The sequence below is a fragment of the Cebus imitator genome, unplaced genomic scaffold (assembly GCF_001604975.1).
Source record: "Cebus imitator isolate Cc_AM_T3 unplaced genomic scaffold, Cebus_imitator-1.0 Scaffold23, whole genome shotgun sequence".
In the NCBI taxonomy this organism is placed as follows: Eukaryota; Metazoa; Chordata; class Mammalia; order Primates; family Cebidae; genus Cebus; species Cebus imitator.
Window position 1 is genome coordinate 8,901,107 of NW_016107338.1, and position 10,470 is coordinate 8,911,576.

At 41.1% G+C, this 10,470-nt stretch overlaps 1 protein-coding gene and 1 pseudogene across 2 annotated transcripts in view; one reads left to right on the top strand and one right to left on the bottom strand.

Moving 5' to 3' along the window:
• The window catches only part of SERTAD2 (SERTA domain containing 2), a 121,169-nt gene that overhangs the window by 77,609 nt on the left and 33,090 nt on the right, over nucleotides 1-10,470 (top strand). Inside the window, exon 1 of one of the 2 annotated variants that reach the window (XM_017522136.1) lies at nucleotides 9,329-9,535. The exons of the other annotated variant lie outside the window; for it this stretch is intronic. Coding sequence (XP_017377625.1) covers nucleotides 9,357-9,535 — 179 coding nt within the window. The 5' untranslated portion in view covers nucleotides 9,329-9,356. Of the gene's footprint in view, nucleotides 1-9,328; nucleotides 9,536-10,470 lie in introns of those variants that run through there. 2 annotated transcript variants of the gene reach the window in all.
• LOC108299708 lies at nucleotides 8,731-9,291 on the bottom strand (annotated as a pseudogene).

The following is a 10,470-nucleotide window of genomic DNA, read 5'->3' on the forward strand; positions in this document are numbered from 1 at the left end:
TATCTATTTATTTATTGAGATGGAGTCTTACTCTGTCACCCAGGCTGGAGTGTGGTGGCATGATCTCAGCTCACTGTGATCTCTGCCTCCCGGGTTCAAGTAATTCTCCTGCCTCAGCTTCCCAAGTAGCTGGGATTATAGGCATGCACCACCATGCCTGGCTAATTTTTGCATTTTAGTAGAGACGGGGTTTCACCATGTTGGCCAAGCTGGTCTTGAACTCCTGATCTCAAGTGATCCACCAGCCTTGACCTCCTAAAGCTGGAATTACAGGCGTGAGCCACTATTCCCGGCCAATCACCAGTTATACTTACATAGCTCTTTATAATTACAAAGTGCTTGTGTATACTTTGCCTACTTTGATCTCCTCAAAATCATGAGAGAGAGGCAGGACATATTTTAGTATTTTACAGATAAGAAAGCTAAGGCATAGCTGGAGGTTATTCAGTGGATCTTAGCTGGGGATTGCAGCTGAATCTCCCAGGGAAGTTTGTTCACCTATATATACCAGGGTGTCCCAATTCCATGGGTCTGGGGCAGGACCCAGATACGTATATTTTGAAAAAGGATCCTAAGTGATACTGATGTGCATAGCTTTCAAAGACCTTTTCCTGTGTCCCCTCATCCCCCACTTCTGCTCCCACTGAGAACTGCTAGGTTAAAATTTTTATCACCAGTAAGTGGTTTATTAAGATGTTTTCACCTGCAGATTACAGAAAAGCCAACCAACAGTGGCTTAAATCTGATTTTCAGTGGTTCCATAATCAGCTGGTGTGGTAGTCAGAGTAATGCTCCCTGTATTACCTTACATGGCAAAAGAGACTTTGCAAATGTAATTAACGTTCTTAAGATGGGGAGATTATCCTGGATTATCTGGCTGGGCTCTGTATAATTACAGGGGTCCTTTTAAGAGTCGGGTAGGAGCGTCAAGTGCAGAAGGAGATGGGATAATGGAAGCAAGGGTTGGAATGATGTGCTCTAAAGAAGCAGGAAGGGGTATGAGCCAAGGTATGAATGCAAGGCAGGCCCTAGAACCTGGAAAAGACATGAAAGAGGGCCTCCCCTGAAGCCTCTGGAAGAATGCCAGCCCTCTCTAAACCTTGATTTTAGTCTTCTGATCTCCAGAAATATATGAGAATAAATTTGTGTCATTTTAACCCACTAAGGTTATGATAATTTGTTAGAGCAACAATAGGAAACCAGTACAGCTAGGAAGTATAAAATGCAGATTCTTAAGCCCCTCCCACAGAGATAAAGTTTTACTAGAGTGGTGAGGTTTAGGGAGCTGTATTTAAACTAGTCCTTAGGTGAGTTAGTGGCCTGTGGTTTTTAGCCCTTTGGCCGGCATCTGCAGAGTTGCAAAATAACCACAGGGCCGTTTACTGTTTCTCTCAGATGTCTAGAGGTCGGTCATCCCAGCATGGCGGGGGTGGGGTGGAGATGTCAAGGACCCAGGCCCCACCAGGACCTCTGCTCTACTCCCCTCAGTGTGCTGGGCTTTTACCTTATCCTCTTTTTTTGTTTGTTTGTTTTGAGTTTTGTTTGTTTTATTTTGTTTGTCTGTCACCCAGGTTGGAGGGCAGTGGCATAATGACAGCTCACTGCAGCCTCAACCTCCTGGGCTCAAGGGATTTTTCTGCCTCAACCTCCCAAGTAGCTGGGACTACCGGTGCACACCACCACACCTGGCTAATTTTTAAAAGTTATTTTTAGTAGAGATGAGGTCTCACTATATTGCCCAGACTGGTCTTGAACTCCTGGGCTCAAGTGATCCTCCTGCCCTTGGCCTCCCAAAGTGCTGGGATTATGGGTGTGAGCCACTATGCCCAGCTTTACCCTTATTCTTGTTACATCATGGTCACAGATGGCTACCAGAAAGCAGATTCCTTCCCAGAACTTCCAGCAGACTTTCCCTTACACCTGACTAGCCAGAACTGCAGCACCTGGCCACCTCTAACTGCACAGGAGGCTAGACAGCAAGAAACCTCACATGATATCTCAGAACATTATTCTGTCTTCCTTTTCCTCTTGGAAACGCATGCACCCCTCCAGCAACACCTACCTTTCATCTTACTGTTGTCTTTCTCCTCCAACATGGGTGTTTCGTGTCAGGTCCTTGTACCTTTTAAAATATCTCAGGCTGGTGGCTCACTCCTGTAATCCCAGCACTTTGGGAGTCCAAGGCAGGAAGATTGCTTAAAACCAGGAGTTTGAGACCAGTCTAGGCAACAAAGTGAGACCTGTCTCTATGAAAAATTAAAATAATAAAATGGCTCCTGTCATTTTGGAAAAAGAAAGCAATAATTTATTTATCTTTACAACTCCATGGGTTGGGTAATTTCCCTTTATTTATTTATTCATTTATTTAATGTATTTATTTTGAGACAGAGTCTTGCTCTGCTGCCCAGGCTGTAGTGCAGTGGTGTGGTCTCAGCTCACTGCAACCTCCACTTCCTGGGTTCAAGCGAATCTCCTGCCTCAGCCTCCTGAGTAGCTGGGATTACAGGCACCTATCACCATGCCTGGCTAATTTTTTTGTATTTTTAGTGGAGACGGTTTCACCATGTTGACAAGGCTGATTTCAAACTCCTGACCTCATGATCCACCCACCTCAGCCTCCCATAGTGCTGGGATTACAGGCGTGAGCCCTGTGCCTGGCCTATTTCCCTTTTTTACAGTGAGAATTAGAGATTGAGAAATGTACCCAAGGTCCATAAGTGGAAAGCTCATAGTGATAAATCTACCTTAACTCTAAAGCTCAAGCTCCTAACCGTGACACCAACCCAGGGGTTCTCCATTGGTTTGTGTTGGGAGCACATTTTCAAATATTAGAATTGTTGGCACGCTTGAAGAGATTACAGACTCAAAGCAACTAAACAAATCACCAATCATTATGACCCAGTCACCATCATTGGAGGGTTTTGAGAGGAGAGTGACCTGACTATTGTTTTTATAGGACCATGGGACATTGGATTGAGAATAATCAGTAGGGGTTTAGGGTAGTGCAGTATTTACTTCCCATCTGATTCAGGATGAAAGCCACCATCATTGCATTGGCTTATATGGCCCTCCACAACCTGCCCTTCTCCCATTCCCATACCTCCTCTCCTTCCACACCCCCTTTTACTGACTCCTCTCTTCCACATTGACATCCTCAAGCCCACAGGCACACTCCACTCTCACATCCTGCTTGCTCGTGCTGTTCCCTTTGCTGCCGTGAAAGCTTTTCTACCAGGTAACTGTTTGACTTGCATTCCTCATCTCCCTCTGATCTATACCCAAATGTCATTTTTTTATCGAGGTACATTCAACCACCTCTTTAAAATTGCAGCCCTGCCCCACACACATACACCCAAACACACATTCCCCATCTTCTTTTCCTCTTTATTTCTTCCATAGCACTTAATCTCTAATATACCATATAATTTGTGAATTTATTCCACTTTCTCCCACCATCCTGAATGTAAGATTCATGAAAACAGGGATTTTGTGTTTTGTTTGCAGCCATATTCCAGCTCCTAAAACTAGAACATAGTTAGGCCGGGCACAGTGGCTCACGCCTGTAATCCTAGCACTTTGGGAGGTCGAGGTAAATGGATCACCTGGGGTCATGAGTTTGAGAACAGCCTGGCCAACGTGGTGAAATTCCATCTCTACTAAAAATACAAAAATTTTCTGCACTTGATGGCATGCACCTGTAATGAGGCAGGAGAATTGCTTTAACCTGGGAGGTAGAGGCTGCAGTGAGCCAAGATCGTGCCATTGCACTCCAGCCTGGGTGACAGAGCAAGACTATCTCTCTCTCTCTCTTCTCCTTTTTTTTTTTTTTTTTTTTTTTTTGAGACAGAGGTTCACTCTGTCGCACAGGCTGGAGTGAGTGCAGTGGCGCAATCTCAGCTCACTGTAACCTCTGCCTCTGGGGTTCAAGTGATTCTCCTGCCTCAGCCTCCTGAGTAGGCTACCACCACCGTGCCCAGCTAATTTTTGTATTTTTAGTAGAGATGAGGTTTCACTATGTTAGCCAGGCTGGTCTCAAACTCCTGACCTCGTGATCTGGCCCCCTCAGCCTCCCAAAGTGCTGGGATTACAGGTCTGAGCCACTGTGCCCAGCAAAAGGTTCTTGATACACATCACCAAAACTCTGTCTCTCACAAGGTTGAATCAATTTATATTCACATCAGTAACTGTAAGACAACCTGTCCACTGTACCCTCACATTGTTATCAGCTTTAAAACAACTTTAGCCAGCTTAGTATGTGAAAATTACAGTTGTTTTAAATTTGTATTGCTTTTTCATGATTTTTCCTCTTGGTGATGGTGAGTTTATGTCCTTTGCTCATTTATAAAATTTTGTTTTAGTGTTTTTTAATTTAGTATTGGTGGTTTTCTAATTGATTCATAAGACCTCTTTAGGTTTAAAGTTACTAAGTCTTTCTTATCTGTGTTGCAGTTACTTTTCCTGGTTTGTCATTAAAAAAAAAAATTGCTCATGTTGTTTTTTGTTATATAGTTTTTTTTAATGTAGTCAGTTTTATCTTTATGGCTCTTTTGCTTTATGTTTGGAAAGGTCTTATCTACCTCTAAGATCAATTATTCACTGGTAATTTCTTTTAGTTCTCTTATGTTTATGTTTTTTAATGTTATTCTTTAATCTCTGTTGTTTTATCATATTGTATGAGGCAAGGATCTAATGTTCATTTTTCCTCCCTAAATAATAAACCATTCATTACACATGCCTTCCTTATCTCACTAACAAGAATGTGTCTTTAGCATATACTAACTCTTTTTACTAAAGCCTGTTTCAGGTGTTTCGGTTCGGATTCATTTACATTTTGCCAGAATCTAATCCTTAATTATTGTTTTTAAATATGTTTTAATATCTTCTTTTAAATTTTGTTTTTCCTTATTTGTTGGTTTTTCTAAATAAATTTTAGAATCATTCAGTAAATCTCAAGAATAAATGGGGAGTTAACTTCCTGAAATGAAAATCACATCATGCCATTTGCCCATGAAAGATCTTTTAATGACTTCAGAATATAAAGGCCATACTCAGTATTGCCTCCAAGACCTTCCTAGACTGGCCCCAGCCAAACTCTCTAGTGTTATGTATTGCTACTCCCTGCCTAAAATTTATACTTCAGCTCTGTACACACATCTCATGCTATTTCTCACCTCCCTATCTTTGCTCATCAAACTCTCTAGTGTTATGTATTGCCACTCCCTGCCTAAAATTTGTACTTCAGCTTTGTGGGTTAATTATATGCTTTTATCATTCAAACCTGTTCCATCTGCCTTTAATGACCTTGACTAATTCCTGTTTACCCTAAAATCCACTTCCTGGCCTAATTCCACACTGGCCAGGCTCTGTGTGTGTCCATTGTGTATGTCCATTGTCATCCTGTGCATATCTGTTATACCACGTAGTGCATTGCATCACAATGATAAGTTAATCTTCCCCCTGAACTGGGTGGGGGCATCTCTTGTTCATTTTGTATTTCTCAGACCTACCATCTTACCTGTCATACAGGAAGTCATGTGGATGGATTCAAGGAGAATATTCGAGACTGGAAATTAGGAGACAGATTGTTGCCATAATCAAAGTGAAAGATAACTAGGTTATTGACTAGGGGAGTGGTGGGATAAATGGAACATATATGGAAAATATGTAAGAGGGAAGATTGTGTCTTGATGAATGTGAGCGTAAGAGAGACGGAAGATGCTTTGAATCTGAGATTTCCAACGGAGACTCCAGGTGGATGTTGTGCCTTAACTATATTTAGGCATTTGGAATGTAGGGGGCAATTTAAGGAGAATATGATCAGGACAACTTTATATGTGCTGTGAGTTGGAGATGCCTTTATGATACTCAGTGGAGATGTCTGATAGACAACGGGACATGAATAGGTTAACTATATGCTTTTATCATTCAAACCAGGACCTTTTTGAAATTGACACAGGATGCTATTAATAATTATGCCAGGATAATGAGCATATACCAGGAATGACCCTTATAAACTGGGCTGCATGGTCTTCCTATATAAAAAGGTCACATCTGGAGCACAGAGAGAAAGATCTGGAATGTAGTTAATGATTTGTGAGTCATTAGCATATAGGTGCCCTGAGAATGGGTGAGATTGCCTAGGGAGAGTTTCTAGGATGAGAAGAGAAAAGGGGCAAGACAAAACCACAGGGAATACTGATATTTACATAGTTAACTATGTAACTTGGATTATTAAATGGGAAATAGTTTTTCAAAACACTTTCCTAAATTTCTATGATTCTAGTATTTTAATCAACCATTCCCATATCCACTCCCAGCGCCGAAATGAACCATGGCCATCTCCATCCCCATCCCCCAGAACAGTGCTTTACCCCTCTCTGGCTCCAAACTGCAGCCAGAAGTTTTGTTTTGTTTTTTGTTTGTTTGTTTAAGTTTAAAACTACAGGTTTATAGAGAGAGCAGAGGAAGAGGAGCCAACAAAGGAAACTGTAAGTGGCCAAGGAGGTAAGGACCAGGAGACTACAGTTCAACTGGAAGGAAACCTTTTGAGGTGGTCAGTGGTGTTAGATGCCACAGAGAGGCTAAGTAGTATGAGGAACTGAGAAGTGTCCATTGGCCATGGCATTTAGGGGTCACTGTTGCCTGCTTGTGGGATGGTCAGTAGAGTTGTCCTGCAGTAGGCAGAGGAAGCAGGAGGAAGAATAAAGCTGTGGATAGACAGAAGTAACTACCAGCAGCATTCCTGCAGCATTAAACATGGGGAGGATTGATTCCTGTTTTAAAAATGAAGATAGAATGCATTGAATATGTAATTTGTTGATTGCAAGAAGGAGCCAGTAGTGAGGGTAAGACTGAATGTACAAGAGAGGGAAGAAATACCAATCTTCAGTCACGTTTAAGCTTTTTTTCTCAGTCTCATTCCCTTGTCAGGAGCACCTGTGCTGTGTTGTAGTTGAATGCCACCAGTCTGTTCTAATAGCTGTCACTTTGACTTTGAATACTACCATCCAAATGTCTGTTTGGTTGGCTTGGGATCTAGATAGTTCTTCCTCTTTTTCTGAAGACTCAAGACAGGAACATTTGAAGAGAATATAAATTTGCCTTCTAGTTGCATTGATTTGCTGATCACTGGTAGAGTGTTGACAACCCACAATCTAGATTTATGGGTTAATGTGATGCATCCTTGTTGATAGATTTAGAAACATATACTGCACGTGAACCTACTCCTTTGGTACATATATGTGTGTGTCTACATAGTGTCACATATATTACATGGAAAAGTGAGTTTTTAAACCAAAACTTTTTTTTTCTTGAGAAGTTCCATTAAGAAAAAACGTGTTAAAATACAAACTGTTCTGTTTTCTTATCTGCTATCTCATAGTAAGCAGTTAGTTATAAGGTTAACTTGCTCAGAGGAAAGAAGGCAAGGACACCAGCAAAAGGAAAAGAAATGTTTCTCTGCGAAGGCCCCAACATGCTCTGAAAAGTAAAGATTTCAGGCTTAATGTGCATGGAACAAAAGACCGTTGTGAGCTGTGTACAAGAGTTGGTGAGAGTTTGTATTCTGCCCCTTTTTTCTGTGGGAGTTATTTCCTGTTGTTGACTAGAGTTCTTTATTTAGAACCACCTAGCTTCAGAATGCCTGCTAGCTTGCAGAAAAGTGTGTACTTAAAACATAGACTTACTTCAAGACAATCTCTCTGAAAAAAAGTCACACTACACATGCACTGAAACATTGTGTTCCCAAAGGTCAGAATCCCCAATAAGAAGAATCGTAGTAAAAATGAGCAATGTGTTTGGCATAGCACTTGGTGGTTCACCTGAACACCTAGTGAAAGATATTTGATGGGGAAACTGTGTTTCTGTTTCTTGCTTAAAAAAGAAAAATAAGATTTCACTTTTAGTGCCGAGTTCTTTGTCATTTTAAGGAAGTAGCAAGAAGTCTTCCATATTTTGTGAGAAAGATTTATCCTTGTTAGCATGGTAGAAGTTTGCCTGGCAGGTAAGAAATATACCCAAAACAGGCTTTAAACCACTTATTCTTTTATACTTGGGCTATCAACTGGGTTTCCTGTTGAAGAACTTTAGTTTGATTTAGGATTATCATTGGCTTTTACAGTCTAATATTAAGAGAGAGCAAGAAGGATAATATATCAGAAAGAATGAGAGGAGTAAATTGTTTATTACTGAAATATGGGGAATAAATGAATTTTTGCAATACAAATATTGTTCAGTATTTATTAACAGGTGCTAGAAGTTGTAGGGAAAAAAAATCTTACACAGTTCTGCTTCATGGGAATCATAAGAAAGAAAAGAAAATATATTTCTTTAACTTATTATATTCTGAAACAATGAAACAATTAAAATATATTTATTTGCTTTTGATTGTCTACTTTAAAAAAAAATCACCTGTGTGTCTCTCCCTGATTCCATTACCCTCTTCCTGTTACCAGAGGTAACTATTTTCTCTAATGTTTTAATCTGTTTTCTGTAATTGCATACATATATGTATTTATATATACAATGTTTTCCATGTTTAAAAGTATTTTATATAAATATTGTATATATTTTATAACTTGCTTTATTTTACTCAATATTTGTTCTTGAGATATAATTGTATATTTTGTATACTTTGAGATCAAAATATACAAACTTTGTTGATAACTTTGTACTCTGTTGATACATAGTACCTTTAGTTCTTTTTTTTTCTTAAAGTTTTTTTTTTTTTTTGGCTATAAGTTTATGCAATGCAAAATAATCCTCTCCAATTTTGCTGAGGTAGCTGACCATGTCCACGACCAAATCCACCTCTGAACTGGAATTCGAATGCTGACCCAGCCCCACCCAGCCTTGGCTTTCTTGTCCACACCAGGGGGTACAGCACTCCATCTGTAGGTATCTCTGTGGGCTTCACCTCTTGTGAGTGTTGCAGGTCGCCCACCCCCCAGACCTTTAGGCCGAGGCCTGCCAGTCTCTGGACTGCTGTGGTGTAGGGTGGCAGGCACAATCTCAGGGGGCAGATGAAGGTAATCACGGAGATACTGGATGCCCTCATTGGTAAAGTACCAGTAGAAATGCCTCCAGGCAAACTGTTCCTTCATATAGCCTCAGGACTTGAGCGACTGCATGGCCTTGATGACGTGAAGGTTGGGCACATTCTTGTCTGCCAGCTCCGGGTGCTTAGGCATGTGGACATCCTTCTTGGCCACCATGACTCCCTCCTTAAAAAGGAGCTCATAAATGGCAATCCGGTTATTATTAGGCATCAACATCCCGGCAGCTATAGGGGCTGGGGCCGGTGCTGGAAAGACATTTAGTTCTTTTTAACTGCTATAGTTTTCAGGTGTATCATCTTGATGACCTTTCAGGTTGCTTACAATATCTTGCTATTACAAGCAATACTGCCACATAGATTCTTCTCCTGTGTCTCCATGGGGATAAAAACAAGAGTTTCTCTAGATTCTAGACTTAGCCCTTCTTATCCAGAATTCTTCGAGAGAATTAAGCCCCAATCTCCTAAGGGATCCTTTGTAGGGTAATGACTTAACTTCTGTCCTGTAAGTCTGGAATGGTTGAAATGTTGAGCTGGAGCTGGAAATTGATAGCCACTCCTAAGAATGAATGTGCTAATTTCTTCCTAATTCATGAGTTCAGTTGGGAGGCTTGAAATCAGCCATGGTGTGGGTATTTATACCATAGAAATCAGCAAGTGCTACAAATAAAAGCTTCCTTCCCTACCCCCTTGCCGGTTGTTAAACATTTGCTAGCACACCACAGATTTTAACTTTATACCATCCTTGGGAGAACTGAGGAAACAGTCACTTGAATCCTTTTCTGTGGAGCTTATGTTTCTACTTGAAAAAGACTGTATGTATGTGGCAGGGTGTGTGTGTCTCCAACTTTACTAGACAGTGCCAAATTAGGCTGGGCATGGTGGCTCAGGCCTATAATCCCAGCACCTTGGGAGGCTGAGGCAGGAGGATCACTTGAGCCCAGGAGTCCGAGACCAGCCTGGGCAATATAGTGAGACCCCCATCTATACAAAACACATTAAAAATTAGCTGGGCATGATGGTGTGCACCTGTGGTCCCAGCTATTTGGGAGGCTCGGTGGGAGGATTGCTTGAGCCTGGGAGGTCAATGTTGCAGTGAGAGGTGTTGGCACCACTGCACTCCAGCCTGGGCAACAGAGCAAGACTCTCAGAAACAACAAACAAAGAAAATGCCTATTTATCTCCAAAGTGGTCATACCAACTTATATATACACAAGTTTTATGAGAGTACCTTTTGTCTGTCTTCTCATCAATATTTGATATTGGTATACATATAAAACTTTGATTTTTGTCAATTTGATAGCTATGAAATATTTCTTTATAGGCTGGGCACGGTGGCTCATGCTTGTAATCCCAGCACTTTAGGAGGCCGAGGCGGGTGGATCATGAGGTCAAGAGATCGAGACCATCCTGGTCAA